General features: G+C 39.3%; 1 protein-coding gene across 4 annotated transcripts in view; it reads right to left on the bottom strand.

Moving 5' to 3' along the window:
• The window catches only part of LOC126483665 (neuroglian), a 215,071-nt gene that overhangs the window by 74,636 nt on the left and 121,145 nt on the right, over window positions 1–19,290 (bottom strand). For all 4 annotated transcript variants that reach the window (XM_050106727.1, XM_050106728.1, XM_050106724.1 and 1 more), the window contains exons 3-5: window positions 9,723–9,852; window positions 6,253–6,368; window positions 5,346–5,539 (exon numbers count right to left, since the gene is read on the bottom strand). In XM_050106727.1, coding sequence (XP_049962684.1) covers window positions 5,346–5,539; window positions 6,253–6,368; window positions 9,723–9,852 — 440 coding nt within the window. The remainder of the gene's footprint in view (window positions 1–5,345; window positions 5,540–6,252; window positions 6,369–9,722; window positions 9,853–19,290) is intronic.

Below are 19,290 nucleotides of genomic sequence, written 5' to 3'. Positions count from 1 at the left end.
GCTGACACAAATGGAGACTGGAAGACCGGACTACATTGTTTTTACACATAACATTTCACATATTTCATGGGCACATCCTTCAATCCCACAATCCTCCAGGCCACTATCTCTGTTATCCCTTGCCTCACACCTACTTCCAGCCCTGCCCCACGAGCTTAATTTAATTCTTCCTACATTCATACCCTTCTCTCCGCAGTCTGCTCCTTGCTGTATTATATTTCCCTCTCCCAATCCACTCCTTCATGTGCACTGTGTGATGTGCACAGCTCCCCTGTGTCCATGGCCAGAAGAAGTCAGTGTCACATTCCTATCCTGTGCACCCTCTGCTTCTCCCTCCCAAGTTTCAATCACTCTTTGCCACTGCTGCCTCCCACTCCTCTTCTCTTACCATCTGCATAAAACACAAGCCCTTACTCCATCTGGAATTGCAGAGCTGGCATAATGTAGTCAGCCAGAACACTTTAAAACCGTGCAGGTTTCAGCTGTTGCCCATTACACTCCAGCAGAGCAGCATGTTGCTTATTTAGCTTTTTCTGATTTTTCTCCATAGTTTAATTCTTAAATTCCATGTGTGTTTTTCTATTTAACAGGTGTAATCTTGCATTTTTGTAACTGTAAAACGTAGATTCAATCAGTCTGTAACACAGTTGTAACTTCTTTTGAACAGCCAGCTGCACAACTCAATAAGGCATCAGTCTACATTGATGACATATCAGGAGGACAACAAATTGCTTATTTAGGTTTCTCTGTATGCTTTTATGGTTTAATTTTTAAATTAGTTGTGCTGGTATGGATAGGATATGTGCATGCTGCGTGAGGATGCAGGACGACTTGTTACAGTTCTTGAACAGCTGAAGGTGCTTTTGGCTACAGTCAACCATCTTCAGAGTGCTCCCTTGGGGTGTAGCAATAGCGGAGAATTTTTCACACTGCACGGATCATCTCAAGTGTCGCTTGTTTTGCTCACAGTAACTGCTGCTGGGGCACCTTCCAATGTACCAACACGGTGCATCTGCCCTCACAGCAGGGTGAGTGGTGGGTGGTAACATGTTTGCACCACTCGAGGCCGAGGGTCAATGTGGAGGTTGGCTGTCTGGCCTCACTCATTCACCCTCTGAGGGGACAAGTGGCCGCTCCTTCAGCAAGGTCCAAGCAGGTAAACAGGAGGAGGGATTTGCTAGTTATTTGGTGCTCCAACTTTAGGTGTATTATGGAGCTCCTTAAGTAAATAACATTCAGGACTGGAAAGAAATCCCAAGGGCACTTAATATGTCTGCTGGAAGGGCCTCATCCCAATTGTGCAGCTATCGAGCATATAGCGTGCAGCTGTCTACAAGTAGTGGCATTTGGAGCCGAGTGTAGTGTCCCAACCAAAGGCTTCCCTGAATCTGTGGCAGTCTTGGTTGCAGTTCTCTGGATCTGCTTTACTGGGTGGAGATTTGTAGGACCCCTCCTGACAGGATAGGGCCCAATACACAAAGGAAGCAGCTACAAAGGAAGCAACTACTCAGGTAGCAGAGTACTTGTGGAGCGCACATGGTTTCTTAAAACCACTAATTTGAGGTAATTTGATGAATAATTTGAGGTATTTTGATGAACACTCTCCAGTCGACAAGCACATAGTGAAATCAGGCCATGTTCAGACTTAAGACCCTTAAACAGTCAAACTCTTGTCAGTGAATTGCTGAAGTATTTGTAACAATGTTCCCAAATTTACTGCCCTTTAGGAAATTTGTCAGACTCAAATTATTTTGGGATTGAGGGCTGGCTAAAACTCAAAGTAGAAACCTCTGAAATATTTAGTGTGTCACTGAATTATGTCAGAGGAAAAGACGAGAGGCCATAGGAGAGGGAGTGTTCACTGTAGCGACAAAAATATGAGTGAGACTGTGGAGTTATCTGGACATGTACAACAGGTCTAGCTGAAATTAAGTTAATTACTGGATAGTTTTACTGGCCATTCAATTCCACCATGACAGTTTCAGAGTCATTCAAAGGAAATCTACACTCAGTAGTGCAGAAATACCCAGATCAAGCAATATTAGATTGAGACAACTTTAACTATAGACTGGTATCTCTATGGATTCATTGCAGCGGGTACAGACAGGCTGTCTTGGTAAGTACTTTTGGACACGTTTTCCTAAAACATGTCTTGGGCATCTAGTTTGAGAGCCCACACACTATGAAAATATTTTAGAACTTGTAGCTACACAGGCCTGACCTTATCGACAATGTCAATAAAGACAAATGGATTAGTGATAAAGATATAACAGTGACATTATTTACCAAAGTTAATAATACAAACAAGAAGGTTAGGTGAGTATGTTTACTAGAGAGCAGGTAGGCAGTTGTTAGCATCCCACTTAACCAATGAATGGATACGATTTAGTTCCACTATAATGGATGTAGAGGAGTTATGGGTGACGCTTAAAGGGATCGTATATCACATTCTGGTGAACTACCCGCCGAGCAAGTGGATTACAGACAGAAATTCGGAAGATGCTGAGGAAGCAAGACTGTTGCACTCTCGGTTCAAAACAGAAGGCACATATGACAAAAGGCAAAAGTTAGTAGAGATTCACACTTCTGTAAAAATATCAATATAACTACTACCAGCGTCATACCTTATCAAATATCTTGCAGAGAACCCGAGAAAATCCTGGTCCTATATAAAATCACTAAATGGATTTAAGGTGTCTATCCAGTCAGTTGAAGAGTATGGTGTGGCAATAGAGGCTAGTGAAGGAAATGTGAAGTTTTAAATTTTGATTTCATGTTATCACTTTGGAGAGCAAGCCGGGCTGCAACTTTGTGTTAAAAAGACCTTGCCCAAGTACCGATCACGTCACAATTTTCTCGATGCGTGAACCACCTATCACTTGAAAACTGGACTCATTTTGTATGAGAACAATGTACAAAGATCTCGTGACCTACCCCTTAACTGGTGCTGCCTTCTGTTGTCAATTTCTAGAATTATTTCATAAGAAATATTAGCGAAAGTAACAGCTGCTGTCATGAAAGGCCGACTCAATATGATCGCATTGACATAATTTCATGTTTGTCCTAGTTAGGATTCGCATTCTGCTGTGATTCTGCTACAAATACGTCAAGTCTGTTGAGTGAGCAAGAAATTTTGGAAGAAAGAAATTGCTCAGTTACTTACCTCACACATTTTAGTTGGGAGGATAATTATAATTTCTATTGTCTGTCTTCGTTCCTTGACAACCTCAACAACTTCTCTCCCATCTGCTTCACTTGGTCCTCCTCAATCCAGCATGCCACCTTCCTAGATGTTTACATTCTCTTCTCTGATGGCTCCATCCACACCTGTGTCCACATTAAACCTACCAACTGTACCTGCATTTTGACAGCTATCATCCCTTTCACCAAAAAAAAATCCCTCCCTTACAGCCTGGGTATCTGGGGATGGTATATCTGCAGTGACAAAAACTCCCTTGCTCAATATGCCAAGTGTCTCACCAAGGCTTTGCAGACAGGAACTATCTCCCAGACTTAGTCCACAAACAGATCTCCTGTGCCATTTGCCCTCACAACCACAAGCCTCTCACCACCCCCATAAACTAGCCATAAAGGAGTACCCCTTCGGCACCCAGTACCACCCCGAACTGGAACAACTGGACCACATCCTTCGCCATGGATTTGGTTACCCATCATTGTGCTCTGAAATGAGGGACATCCTATCCGAGATACTTCCCACCTCTTCTAAATTGGTGTTCCATCACCCACCCAACCTCCACAACATCCTAGTCCATCCCTATGCCACTCCAATCAGAAATCCCTTGCCACAAGCATTATATCCCTGTGCAAGACCCAGGTGCAAAACATGCTCAATCCACCCACCCAGCACTTCCTATTCCAGTACTGGTTCTTCCTACCTCAAAGGGGCCAAGCCACCTTTTACAGCAGCCATGTCATTTACCAGCTCTGCTGCAACCATTGCACAGCTTTTTATGTTGGTATGACTAGCACCCAGCAGTCCATCAGGATAAACAGCCACCGTTAAACTGTGGCCAAGAGCACAGTAGACCATCCTGTGAGACAACATGCAACTGAACTAACACACTTGATTTCAATGGCTGCTTCACTACCCAAGCTATCTGGATCCTTCGCTCCATCATCAGCTTTTCTGAGCTGCACGGATGGGAGTTATCCTTACAACCATTCTCCACTCACGTAATTATCCTGGCCTCAACCTATGATAATAATGTAACATACTGTCCCCATACCCTCCACCCAACAGTTTCCACCTTCTATATCCTATCTTCTCCTCCCCATTCTCATCTCCCATCCTGTTTATTTGTAGCCCTCCGTCACTGTATCTGCCCATCTCTCTCCGTTCCTCTCCTTTTTTTGTTCCTTTTTTCCCCACCTCCATGGCTCACAACTGCCTGTTGCTGCACCTGTTGAGTCTAGTCCCTACGCACTCTTATCGGACAGCATTTGTCTGTCCCCCACCCGTACACTATTATCACTATCCCTTTCCCTTCCCCTCCCATTCCAGATTGCTGCTTGCGTCTTACATGACGCTGCATTAACGCCTGAGATGATGGAGTTGGCGGTCATGCGTGCGTAAGGTGTGCATGCATGCATGCTTGCTTGCTTGCTCGTGTGTGTGTGTGTGTGTGTGTGTGTGTGTGTGTGTGTGTGTGTGTGTGTGTGTGTGTGTCCTCTCTTTACTAACAAAGGCTTTGGCCGAAAGGTACATTTCACTGCCTTCTAATCGTGCCTGTCTGCAACATGACATGTCATCTTTACGGTAAGTAGCAATCTATCTTTTTCTACATTGTTGGCATTCCTACCTGAAATTTCCATTATTGCAGTTACTTATTTCATATTGTAGGACCTATTACCTTAAAAATTTCAGTTATTATAATACACATAAAAATCTGAAATGGAGAATGATAAAAATCAATGCAGACCACACAAAGGTAGAAGTAGGCTGACAGAACCAAAACTGCCATAAAGAGCTCAGCAGTTTTTGAAATAACAAGCATTTCCTCAAATAATGGAGAACTGAAAATAATAAATACACAGCGAGAAAGAGCCCATTTTAAATTATTGTGGCAGCAAAAGGAGAAAGATTACGAATAATACAAGTAAAATTATCATTGCCTAGAAATCATAAGCACAAACAAGAAGTAATTGAGAAATAAACTATGGCAAACATATGTAGAAAGATTATTACAGTTTTGGTCCATTAAAACAAAATCATTACAAAATTACACATTGGATCATAAGCATCTGACTTGTGTCATTTTCATTAAAAATACGTATTTGTATGACTTAAGTATGTTGTATAAAAAATTTCTGGAATGCAAACACACCTGTATCAGCCAATATACATTTGGTTTTGGCCATCCATCAGGAGGATGGCAGGTGAGTTTAAAAGGGTCTCCCTCCTGCGCAGTAACAGAAATTGGTGGCTCGTCTTTAAAAGAATTAAGCTCTGCTTTCCGCACAAAAACTGAGTTTGATGTAGCTGTGCCCCATTCATTCTCAGCGAAGCACTGATACTGACCTGTATTCAGATGAGATGAGATAAAACATACATAGCAATGACTCTGCAATTATAATTTTAAAATTTGACTTATAGCCAACACACCACAAATTTAAATCATCTTCACACCTCCTAATGTCCTAAAAAATTATATTTATTTGGTCATGAATCAGCTTTTGGTTTCTTTGGTCACCATCAGTGTCCACTGCATGTCACAAAAGTAAGTAAAATGACATGTAACTTGTACAGATATTATTAACACAGAAGATACAAAAATTATGACATGTATAATGTTTGCACAGGAAAGTACTACATGTTTTTTTCTCATGCAGAAATAACAGAATTAACTACAAAAGGGAACAAAAAGCTTTGTTCATGTAGAGACACAACGTCTGCACATCAATCAAATTTACCTACCTTACTGGCACAAATTTCCATTATTTTCTGGAGAGAGTATATGTGTTAACCTTGGTATAACTGAGGTTTCTTCTTAAAGCCTTTTCTCTGATAACTGTGACAATGTTTGCTACTTTGTTTCTTGATAAATATTATTTGGAACAGATGCTGATCACATGAGGTATTTATGTGATTTCCAGTATCATATGAAAACTTTGTTTTGGTCATCACTGAAGACATACTTCTACTTTGATGAAAATATCAAAATACTAAGCAACACATTCCTGACAGACATGTTAATGTATCCAATTCAACGAGTACATACACAACACACATACCTAGATCTTCATCTCTGGGTGATGTTATAACCAGGGTGCCCCTTCCAGGCTGCTGTGAGATTCTATTATCATAAGCCTGCCAGTTGAAATGTTTTCCATTCTTGATCCATCGATACCTATAAAGTGTTGATCATCACATAAATAGCATTTTAATTTCAATTAAATAATGAGAAAACTGTCTTGCCAGTTTCTTAGTATATATCATTCACAAAATGGATTACTCAATCTACTGGTCGATACTTTCAGAGTAACTTATCTCTAAAAATACTTCATAAAAAAACTGCAAATAAACTTGCAATCTTAATGTATTTTCTATGTCTGTGTGAGGTGGATAATTCAGTTTCGTTGCAAAACGTTGTTGCCCCAAGACTACGTAACTTATTTTTACAGTACTCAAAATAATTTTTTTCTAGGAACAATGCAAAGTTTCCAGACTCATGTAGATAAAACTCTTCTATATATTACTGTTTACGAAAACCAATGTGCACTCCATGACAAAGAAAGTAAGGCTCTCAGAAAATAATGTCAATTTTTATGTAACTTGGCATATGCATACGCACATACACACCAACTCACACCACTGGCAGGTATGTAAATTATTTAAGAGTTGCAACACTCTGTGATAGAATGGCAACCAGAGTGCTGTTATCAGGCCTGGTTACATAATGGGTGTGGATTATGTCAGATATTTAGTGACCACTGAAAGACAAGCACACACTGAGTACTCAAGCGAGACAGCGTTATCAGCACCTGGCAGAATTTGAAAGCAGTTTTATAGTGGGTCTCCATTTGGCTGGCTGGTAGAATCGTGCAGTATTCACAGTTGTGGGATAGTCGGATGTGACAGTGGTTTAGTGTTGGCCTGAATGGAAATATGAGAGCAGGCATACTCCCTGTCAAAGTTCCAGTTAGCTACAAGGGAGGAGTACCATATTGTGGAACAAGCACATTGTAACCCCTTCACCTTTGCAATTGCCATACAAAAACAAGTACTGGACTCCTCGCAACATTCTATATCATCCTACGTCATTGGTAGGAAACCAGCAACTGTGTGGAGGCTACTATTATCCCATGCGGAAGCTACAGTTAACACAAAAACACAAACTGCTGTCTTTGGAATGGTACCATGACAAGGAAGCAGTGACTGCTGATAGATGGCATCACATTGTGTTCAGCGATGAAACACTGTTCTGCTCTACCTTGGATGACCCACATCTGGAAGTATGGTAGCGACCTAAGTACAGGTAATTTTCTTCTACTGTTTGGGAGACAAACAGCAGTGTTACTCACAGTATCATAGTGTGGAGAGCAATCAGGCACAACTTTTGGGCACAGCTGGTAGAGAATAACAGAGCTCTGTCAGTGCAACAGTATATCAGAGACATCCTGCATCCTCATGTGCTACTCCTCTTGTGACAGTATGATGGTGCTACTTTTCATTCAGGGCAAGGCCTCTCTGAAATGTCTGCATGATACTGAGGAATTCCCACGGACAGCAAGATCCCCAGACCGAGTGTGTGGGGCTAGCTCAGTCATCAACTCCATCTCACTGCCTGTAGCCAGGATATCAATGACCAGTTACAAAAGTTGTGGGCCAGCCCACCTCAGGAAAGGTTACAAAAGCTTTTATGGCACCATTCCCAACCGAATTAGTGCATGCATCCAGGTCAGGGGGTGCATCATCATAGCGATAAGCAAGCTTATACTGCCAAGTTCTTTATAAATTTAACTCGACATTGTAAGCATTCAAATAACATCACATACCCTCTCAACCTGTGAAGTTTCATCCTCCTCCCCTTCTGGGGGCTTCACTTTATATTTGTATTTCCTCACATATCGCACACATCGATGCTACAAACCTTGTTCATACTGTTTTACGCAAATAAATTTGCGAAACACTATAGAGGGAATGTACTGTCTTATAAATGCTGAGTGGTGAAAGAGAAAAACCACATGAAACTACAAAATAATACTGATTTTCCAGCAATTCTGTTATCACTGAAATACATGTACTACAGTAATAGTGTTAAATGAGCTATGTAAATGTGACAATACAGGGGTGTATCAAAAAGAATCATCCAATTTGGCACGACTATACTTCTGAAACTAATAAACATATACAATGATTTTTTGAGGAATGGGAAACTCGAAGTTTCTCCCCCCCCACCCACTGTACCTCTTCATAGTTAGGCCTACAGCTTTCACAGCTGCCGTAATGTGATTTCTCAGTTCATTCATTGTTGGTAACAGAGGGACATAAACAGAGTCTTTTGTAAACTCCCACAAAAAAATCACATACAGCCAGCTCTGGTGACCTTGCAGGCCAGCAATGTAGGGGTGAATCATTTGGTCCAGTGTGACCAATCCAGCATTCAATAATTGTTTGATTTAAAAATTCCTGCACTTCCACATGCCAGTGTGGTGGTGCCCCATACCGTCGGCAAATGAAGTCGTTTGAATCAGTCTCGAACTGTGGGAAAATGTTCTCAAGTGTATCCAGATATGTGTTGTCGGCAAAGAAAAATGGACCATGCACCTTTTCCCCTGAAACTGCACAAAACACATTAAATTTTGGAAAGTCCCTCTCATGTTGTACAGCTTCACGTGATTGTTCCGTACCCCATATTCTCACATTATGACAGTTCACCTTTCCCTTTAAATGGAATGTTGCTTGCTCATTAAACACTAAGCACGGAAGAAAACTATCATCCTCCATCTTGCCAAGAATGAAATTACAGAACTCCACACGTTGCTGTTTGTCACCTTGATGAAGAGCTTGACTTGCAATAGCGGAATTTTGTATGGTTTGATCTGTAAACATCAACGCAGACGGACATCGGGGGGCATTGTAGGTGACAAGCTACACAACGACCAGATTTCTGCAGAGTCCTTGTGAAACTATGTCAGATGCATTCAACGTCTGCATCAGACACTCTGGGATGGTTCGGTGATTTGCCTTTACACAAACAACCTGTTTCTCAGAATTGTTTATGCCATCGTTTAATGATCTGTACTGTAGGAGGATCCCACCATACCTAGTACGAAAGTCATGCTGAAAGTTATTACTGACCCACACTGCACAAAATGAAGAACATAAAATGTTTTCTGTTGTCCTGACACCATTTTTACTAGAACTGAAGTGGGCACACAGTGCTGCTGCCGAGTGGGAACTATGTAAAACTTGAGAGTTTGCTCTTTCCAACACTTCATTGCTCACGCACATATCTCAAATAACATAATAGTTATGATTTTTTAAATCGGGTGATTCTTTTTGATATACCCTATACACCTAGAATTAGTTATGAACGTTGGTATTTACAACCAAGGGATGAAATTGTCACCCACCTTGTGTGAAATACTTGTATCATACAATATGGCTACAGGTAGGTTTAACGCAAAAGGGTGGATGAAAGATGGGAAGGGAAGGAAACGAAAGAGACAAAAGTGGAAAGTACAATGTGCAAACTTACTTAGGTGCTGGTTCACCTTCAGCTTCACACTCTATGATGAAAGGCTTATCATTTTCATTTTGTTGTTGAGCTACCTGAAATAGTAGCTCATCTGTTGGCGGTTGTTTAATGATTTGTGGTGGGGACTGAACTGGAATAAAACACAGTTTACAATGTTAAATGTATTTATTGTGTTAATACTTCATTTAAAACAACAGTAAATAGATACATTATAATTTTTTAACACTTTAAACTCAACATTTTTGTCACTGTTTTCATTATGTATTTGCATTGTCTAAGAGGATGAAAAAGCATACTTTTTTTTGGTAATCACGAAAATAGCTAGGCAGTGAAATTCCAATCGGGAAAAATATAACTTCTTGCTTTATATGCTATGTTTCTAAAAACATCTGGTCATAGAAAAGAATATCCTTTTCTCAACTGCTGTTTATGACAACATGCATATGTGTTGGGCAACTGTCTTCTAGTAACAAAAGAAATCTTTTAAATTATGGTGTAACTTGTTTTTACAGTGAAATTTTTTAAGATCCCTGATGAGGTCTTCAATTTCCAATGAAAACCTATTTAAATAAGGAGTTCAGAGATTAAAAACATTTACTTGCAGTTTCTGACTCCTGAGCCTAGTTTAGCAGAATATATACATTACACTAGATGAATGTTACGTGTATATGGAATCATTTAGAAGTGTTGCTGTGTACAGGTTTGTTTGGTACAGAACACATCAATTCCAAAAGGAGGCAATTACTTCACACTGTCAGATATTCTTGCCTAAAACTGCAAAGTGGCTTGCAGTGTACAGATTTGGAAGGAGAATTTTACAAAATTCAGGACAAAGTAAGAAACACACAGTCACGGTTCTAAAATATTCGTAATGGATAAGCATAATCTGTTGATACCACGCCAGGTAATTAGAACAATGCGCAAATTTCGGCAATGTAAACTTAGATGAACCTGAAAGGGTTCGAAAACCGGTTCATGTAATAAAGCATTATTATTGAAAAAAAGTGACTGGTTGCAGTTGTGTATAACTTATTTACATTTGTTTTTGATGTTTGTTTGCGCAGCCACTTTCTGCAGCAGCTGTTACAATCCATCTTGTGTGATCATTCTGAGCATTGGTGTTATTTCCATTTCCCCTCACTTTTGAAACAGAACTGCACTTACATGTGTTTCACACTCAGCACAAGAAACAACCCCCCCCCCCTCACACACACACACAAACACACACATACAAACAAATTCCTGTCAAAGGTTGGCAATGCTCACAACTATCCAGAAAAACAAATGTACTGAGAAACACTGTGCTGAATGAGGAATATATGTACGGTAACTGCAATTATATTTCTAAAGGAATGTGACGTGAAAAAAATGACAATGTAACATAAGAAAAAATACTTTCAAAACCACTGAAAAATTGACAAATGTGAGTACAAGCTTTTTTCCAACCTCAGCCTTCGCTAACAATGAACGAAAAGCTGTCATTTGCAGAATATGTGAACAAGAGGCTGAAACACCACAAGTAAATTGCACACCAGCTTCATAAAGAAACACTGTTTTTAATCTATAAAAACCAAAATGTAAAAACAACCAGTATCATGTACCCATATTTCCAGAATGACTACAGAAGAAACTTTGTAAATAAAAGCAAAACACACCTGGTGTAAAATACTCTAATTCATTGCAGTAAACTCAAGACATAGAAACCAATAATAACTGCAATTTTTTTTGTTTTGTCAAAAAATTCATGGCCCAAGATACAGCCACAAAATGTTGGCACCTCAATTAAAAAATTTCAAGTGCAATTTTTGGTAAAATGTTACCATATTCTACGTCTGAAACAGTTCAAAATATTACAATGCATTATATTTTATTTGTAAGATGACTTTTGTTGATTAAAATTATACCCTGGGTTTGTAAATACAGTGGAACATCGCTTCACAAGCACCTCCCATAAAGCGCAATTCGCATAACATGCAAAACATATGTACTGCAGTCCGGCTTTAGCACTCTTTCTGCTACCATCTTAGTGCAGCTTATTATCACACATTTTTCTAAACTTGTGTTCACACAGTGATTTCTGTGTGCAAATTTTAATAACTTTCTTAGAACTGTCTCCAAAGATAAAATCCACAAGACGACAACCATATGAGACAGAAAATGACCTTAGAAATGAAACTTAAAATTATTGAAAAATGCTAACATGACGAAAGCGTTGCTGATTTAGCACGCACAATTGGTCTACATCAACTACTTGCATTATTCTCAAGGACAAGACTGAGGAGATAGGTGCATCAAAGAGAGTGACAAGAGTATCTAAGCAACGGTTTCGTATTGTGGATGATGTCAAAAGGTTGCTCCTTATATGTAAAAAAGAAAAGCAACTGCAAGGTGACCCATTAATGAGAACTTCATTTGTGAGAAGGCGAGAATGATTTCTGCCGAACTTGTTAAGAGGATGCCAGGATCATCAGTGGCTGAAGAAGTGTTTGAGGGAAGTCGTGGGTGGTTTGACAAGTTTAAGAGAAGAACCGGCATCCACAGTGTTGTGTGACATGGCCACGCAATAAGCTCCGACACAAAAGTAGCAGAGAACTTCATAAGCCACTTCAAGATGCTCATAGATTCTGAGGGTTATCTGCTGCATCAGGTTTTTAATTGTGATGAGATGTGTCTATTCTGGAAAAAGATGCCAAAGTGTACCTTTATAACAACAGAGGAGAATGCAATGCCTGGTCACAAGCCAAAGAAAGACCATAGCATACTGCTATTCCGTGCCAATGCAGGTGGCGACTTCAAAATTAAACCACTGCTTGTGTACCATTCAGAAACTCCATGAGCCTTCAAGAAATGTAAAGTCCAGAAGAGCAGGTTAAATGTGATGTGGAGGTCCAGCAACAAGGTTTGACTGACACGTGATCTTTTTTGTGATTGAATCAATGAAGTATTTGGTCCTTTGGTAAAAAAAAAAAAAACAGTAATAATAATAATAATAATAACCGGACTTAACGTCTGAGAAAGTGAAGATGATGATGATAATAATAATAATAATAATAATAACAATAATATTTGCTTGAGATGAATCTGCCACTCCATGTCTTGCTTGTAATGGACAATGCTCCTGCCCATTCTCCTGGACTACAAGACCACTTCCTTGAAGAATTTCAATTCATCAAGATCCAATTTCTACGTCCCAACACCATTCCGTTACTCCAGCCTATGGATTAGCAGATTACTTCTAACTTTAAGAAGCTCTTCACTAAGGCATTTTTTGAGCATTACTTTGAGTTGACTGAGGCTAATCTCACTCTCAGAGAGTTTTGGAAATTTCACTTCAACATTGTTGCCTGCATCGCGATGATAGATATGGCGAGGGAAGGGGGTTACCAAGAGAACTCTCACTTCTGCTTGGAAGCAGCTTTGGCTGGACTGTGTTGTTGAATTTGACTCTGAGGCATTTGAATAAGTACCTGTGGAGCCAGTAGTGAAATAGATTTTGTCTTTGGCCAAGAGCATGGAACTAGAAGTGGATAACAATGAGATTGACGAGCTTGTGAGAGATCTCAGCCAACAAATGACCACCAAAGAGCTTATGGAGGTGCAGTGTTTTTCACAGTAGGAAGCTGTGGAGAGGAGGAGCAGGAGGAGGAGGAGGAGGAGGAGGAGGAGGCAGTAACAGTAAAGCATCAATCTTCCAGTGCAATAAGAGAAATGCTGAAAGAATGGGAATCGGTTGCGTCATCACTGAAAATCATAACCCCAATAAAGCAAAGACTATGGTTGGTACAAATTTATTTGACGATAATGCTGTGTCGCATTTTTGCCAAGTGTTAAACCATCTGCAGCAACAAATGACTATAGGTTGCTTGTTGTTGTTGTGGTCTTCAGTCCTGAGACTGGTTTGATGCAGCTAATCTATCCTGCGCAAGCTTCTTCATCTCCCAGTACCTACTGCAACCTACATCCTTCTGAATCTGCTTAGTGTATTCATCTCTTGGTCTCCCTCTACGATTTTTACCCTCCATGCTGCCCTCCAATGCTAAATTTGTGATCCCTTGATGCCTCAGGACATGTCCTACCAACTGATCCCTTATTCTAGTCAAGTTGTGCCACAAACTTCTCTTCTCCCCAATCCCATTCAATACCTCCTCATTAGTTACATGATCTACCCACCTAATCTTCAACATTCTTCTGTAGCACCACATTTCAAAAGCTTCTATTCTCTTCTTGCTCAAACTATTTATTCTCCATGTTTCACTTCCATACATGGCTACACTCCATACAAATACTTTCAGAAAATACTTCCTGATGCTTAAATCTATACTCGATGTTAACAAATTTCTCTTCTTCAGAAACGCTTTCCTTGCCATTGCCAGTCTACATTTTATATCCTCTCTACTTCGACCATCATCAGTTATTTTTCTCCCCAAATAGCAAAACTCCTTTACTAAGTATCTCATTTCCTAATCTAATTCCCACAGCATCACCCGACTTAATTCGACTACATTCCATTATCCTCGTTTTGCTTTTGTTGATGTTCATGTTCATGTTATATTTTCCTTTCAAGACACTGTCCATTCCATTCAACTGCTCTTCCAAGTCCTTTGCTGTCTCCGACAGAATTACAATGTCATCGGCGAACCTCAAAGTTTTTATTTCTTCTCCCTGGATTTTAATACCTACTCCAAATTTTTCTTTTGTTTCCTTTACTGCTTGCTCAAACTTCCTAATAAAAAAAAGAATTAGTTACGTATTATGAATAATAAAGTACATAATAGTGCGTGTATAATTTTCTTTGAATACATGGCATAAATATGATAAAACTTTTAGTACCTTTTCTGAATGGAATGCATTATCTTATTTTACATTTATTTACATAGGATAAATTGTTTCGCTTAAGAAGTGTTTCACACTATGAGAAAGATTCTGAAACGAATTATGCTCACTACGCGAGGTTCCAACTGTATGTGTATGTTCTTTTGCTGCTGCTATCTATTTTTATTTTATTATAATTTTCTTAAGCAGCTCTTGGACCAATGTCGTAGAATAAAAATGATAAAAGAAATTTGGAAATTGTTAACTGTCGAGTTATCCAGGGCTGGTTTAAAAAAAAAAAAACATTCTTCCACAACAGCGACTTAGCATCCGAAATGACCACTGCTAACTGTGGTAACTCCTCTATAGAAATTTTACAGTTGTCTATGGTGCCCCTTTCAGCTTGGCACCCCAAGCAGTGGCTTGTGTCGCTTGGGCCTTAAAGCGGCCCTGGAGTGATCCCATAACCCTTTCAAAGAAAATTGTTTTCCTCCACATTCCATTGTCATCAAAATACATGATGCTGACAATGCAAGAAATGTGAGGACTGCAAAAGGAGTGGTTAGAAAACCAGATCCTTATTGTAGTCATCTTGCTCCAAAGTACATGTTCATGTGACACAGTCATTTTATATGGAAATACATGAGGTTGTTCTCACAAAAGAGACACAATTGCAGAAGAAAAGTGGTGAAAAAAAAAGAAAAAAAAAAAGAAAGAAACATGGCCTATGATATTAAAGAAACTGTTGTGATGTATAAGATTCAATATTTAACATATGAGTTGGAAGATCAAAATTTTACACACTAGTCTAAGTGGGTTGTTCCATATCCACCTAGAGATGTCTACATATCTGTGTATTGCAGAAATTTTGAACCTGGTGTGGGAACTTTGAAGAACTTATTTCAAGCCTTGACATACAAATCTTACGACATGAAAAGTTGTTAATACTATGTGATTTATAATGAAAGACTTGTTTGTTTCTGGTATGTGGTACTTCCTTGGAGGACTGCACTTGATATATATATATATCAGCTGTGAATCAAATGAAATTATCATGAACTATATGCTACTACATGGACCAACTGTTGGATATATTTGTATTAACAATACCACCAGAAATCATTTCCAATTTGTGATATTTTAAAGATAGTTGGTGCCCCAGTTCAATAGCATTTATTAGCAAAGGAAGGTACCAACTCAGCTGAAAAACATGAAGTGCAGTGGTCTGCTCATTACTGTTATAAGTGTAGTACACTACAATGCTATTGTTTGGAACCTGTATGTTTATACATTTTGAAAGCTTTTCGTATGTTTGAAATACATCTCTATTAGGTAGCCTATCTTTAAGAAGTATTGAAACACTGTTTCAGAATAGACTAGACCTTGATTTCATGAGTCCAATATATGAGAATAAGACAGCAGAAATTGGTTTAATGTGTGACAAAAATTTTCAGTTGTTTGTAAAACTTGTTAAACTTAAAAGTGGGATTTCACCTTTTCAGGAAATTCTGTACTGAACAAAACTGATCAAAAGTTAAATGAATCAATTTTTGGGACTGGCATTTTTTGGGTGGAGGTGTACGAGGGGAGGACTGAACTCCATTAAAAAATTGGACTGGTGCAGCAAAATAACTGATGATGGTTTGAGGTGAGGGGCATTTGACATCACGGTCATCAGTGCCCTGACAAAAAGTCAGCATGCTAATCTCATGGGTGGAGAAGAAGGCTGTCCCCACATGAGGAGCAGTTTATAAAGTATTAAAGTCTGCCTCCTTTCCCCACCAGTTTAGGGATGAGGCCTGATAGTTCACAAAATTTCACTACTCTTGTAGCACCGGAATCAGCATCTGTGAGGATGGTGGGCAGATCTCCATTGAGACTGAGAGCTCCCTAATATTAGTAAATAGGGCACACATTGCCACGATATGTGGAACTGAAAGTGGCACGCCACAAACTTTAAACTGCCGGAGGAGGAAGCCATGTGTTAGAAGGCTATGTCCGATTCGCAGCCTAGTTAGTAGAACCTCCTTCCAGTGGCAAGGCTGACATGAAGTCCGCCATACCATTGTGGTCAATTTGAGCGACTGCAGCCATTCAGTCTCCCACTGATGCATGATGCACAGAATAACTGAGGGTACCTTAATCAGAAAAGTATCTTTCAAATAAAGAGCAACAAAACATTCCATAAACAGAGCATTTTAATGTTTTATGCATCTGACAAGAAAATCACCAAAGGCTTCATCTGTGGCCCGTATCTTCAGGAGAATAATTTTTTTTTGGCGAGAAAGAAAGGTTTTTTACATTTTCCTGAATTCAAATGTACGCTAAATTTAATACAATCTGATACTACATAGGCAAGGTTTTTTCTTCCTTTGTTTGCCTGAATGCATACAGACTATGCTGTTTATTTTTTCTGAACTGTACGAACAACTATTTACAAATTAGCCCACTTGACTCAGAAAAATATGTTCCAACAAACTTCTGCAGCAGACTGAATGCATGCCCTAAATCACACAGCAATATGGATGAAGTTAAACTCATTCACCTGTTCAGCAACTTTGAATAGTTACGGTAACTACTGGAGAAAATGCTTCAAGATTATTTGTAAATCCAGATAAACGGTACCAAAAATCAAGAAAATATGGAGTTAATATGTCAAAAAATGTATGAAAATCAAAGCAGATAAAGAACTCTCAAATTGTATGGGTGCTAAAGCATTTACGAATTAAATAGGAATAGGAAGAATATCTGGTATTCAATCTTTCCCATCACTCATCCTCCATAAAACCATATCTTGTCAATGCCAACACACACACACACACACACACACACACACACACACCACCTTTCTCTGTCTAGCTTTGATGAAGAAAATTACTTCCTTCAAAAATGATAAATGAAACTATTTTGGCATTATAACAATTTCATTTCCATTTTCTAAGAGGGGCATCATCTATGTCCACTGGCTGAAGATTTTCTGTCATGTGGATAAATCATATAACAATTTTATAACTTCTATACATGTATGTGCTGTTGTGTACATTAGGTGATTAACTTAACAAGACACATATAATATATTCTATAGCTTATTAATATTAAGCAAGCAACTGAGACACACAATTCCACAGACACTATGGTTCTACAATCCCATAAAGGGCACAAACAAGGAAGTCCTGAGTAAAATATATTTTTGTTATTCACAATTGAGCACTGATAACTGTACTCGGTATTACCAACCATAAATTTTAATATTCTCACATTTAGAGGACGTAAGAAAGCATTATCAGCACTAATTGGAAATGGAGAAAAATGCATTTGCTGGCCAAAATTAAATATTCAGTTTTGCTCTCAAAGACATTCTTAGCAAGGCAACATCAGCAAATCTACACAAATTTGGGAGGAGGGCATCAAAACAGCAGTACACCCATTTCTCCCCCTTCCTCTACATTTTTCCCCCTATGTTCTCTCAAACCTGAATGTAAAATCATTACCCAGAATAAGCCTCAAATGAGTTCCGTTCTCTGAAAAGATTTCTTATAAAGGAAAATTCCAAGCACATTATAACTACTTGTTGCATTAGAACTGAAACCAATATCTTCTTTTTGTATGCAATCCTTTGCCATTCAAATGGTACAATGATGCCCATGACAGCTATTCCCTACGTTTGAGCTCACTTTCGGCACCAATTTCTACACTTCACAGAAGTTTCATTTCACATGCTGCCGCAGAACAAAATATTCAATCTGGAACTCACCACTCACGAAGGAAGTCAGGAAATTGCAACCCTCTGCACTTTTACAAGCTTTACTACCTTCAGCTATATGCACCCATACTGCTCCTGAATGTATTCTAATGTAATCCATTCATTTTTCATTTCAGCGTCATCCATGTCTTTTCTTATTTATCAGGATCTACTAACCCCCCTCTCCCACCTGTGCACACGTAACAGCTAATCTAAAATGCACTGCTTGGATGTTAAATGACTGGAATAAAGCAGCAAAGTATGTTAGTGCCAAAGATTTGCTTCACTACAAGTATTTGTCTTTTAAGAATATAGCAACAAGCTGTGATGTGTGCAGTGTGGCATAATCAACAAATAGGTATCAATGGATAATTGGCTGCACTGACTACCTCACCCTGCTACACTGTCACTAAAGCTAAGCCGACTGCAGGTCCAGAAATTGCAAAGTTCCTTGAAAAAGACATCATTTCAAAGCACACAGCACCCCCTTTGGTGATCTCTGATCATGGGTAAGTTTTTCAGTTGACATTAGTATCACAAGTAATTTCACATAGTGTCATCTCCCACAGAATGACAACCTGCCTGCCATCCATACTGGAAGACATGTTCTCTGTGTCCATTGTTGTTGAACAGAGAGGCTGGGGTACAACAACGCCTGTTATGGCATTCGCATATAACAAACTGAAGCAAGAGACTACAGACTTCACACCACTCTTCGTGCTTCATGTTTGTGGCACCAAAACAACATTGGATACACTGTTCCCATTTGAAACAGATGATAATGCCTCATCACCGGAATCACAAAGGCAAGGCAGCTTGCTCGCAAACAGACCTTGGATGCCCAAGAGAGGCAAAGAGTGCTAATGACAAGCATCGGCAAGTGAGATAGAGTCCACAAGACTTGGTACAGATTTTTAAGCCTGTGGAGAAACTGCGACTATTGAAAAAGTTCCTGTATTGTATCCTTCTTCACTTCTTGGACATCATATATGTAGTCAAGGATTTTATGACCTT

This window comes from Schistocerca serialis, chromosome 6 (assembly GCF_023864345.2).
Source record: "Schistocerca serialis cubense isolate TAMUIC-IGC-003099 chromosome 6, iqSchSeri2.2, whole genome shotgun sequence".
Taxonomy (NCBI): domain Eukaryota; kingdom Metazoa; phylum Arthropoda; class Insecta; order Orthoptera; family Acrididae; genus Schistocerca; species Schistocerca serialis.
Note: the sequence above shows the minus strand (reverse complement) of the source record. Positions and strands in the feature narration are given on the sequence as shown.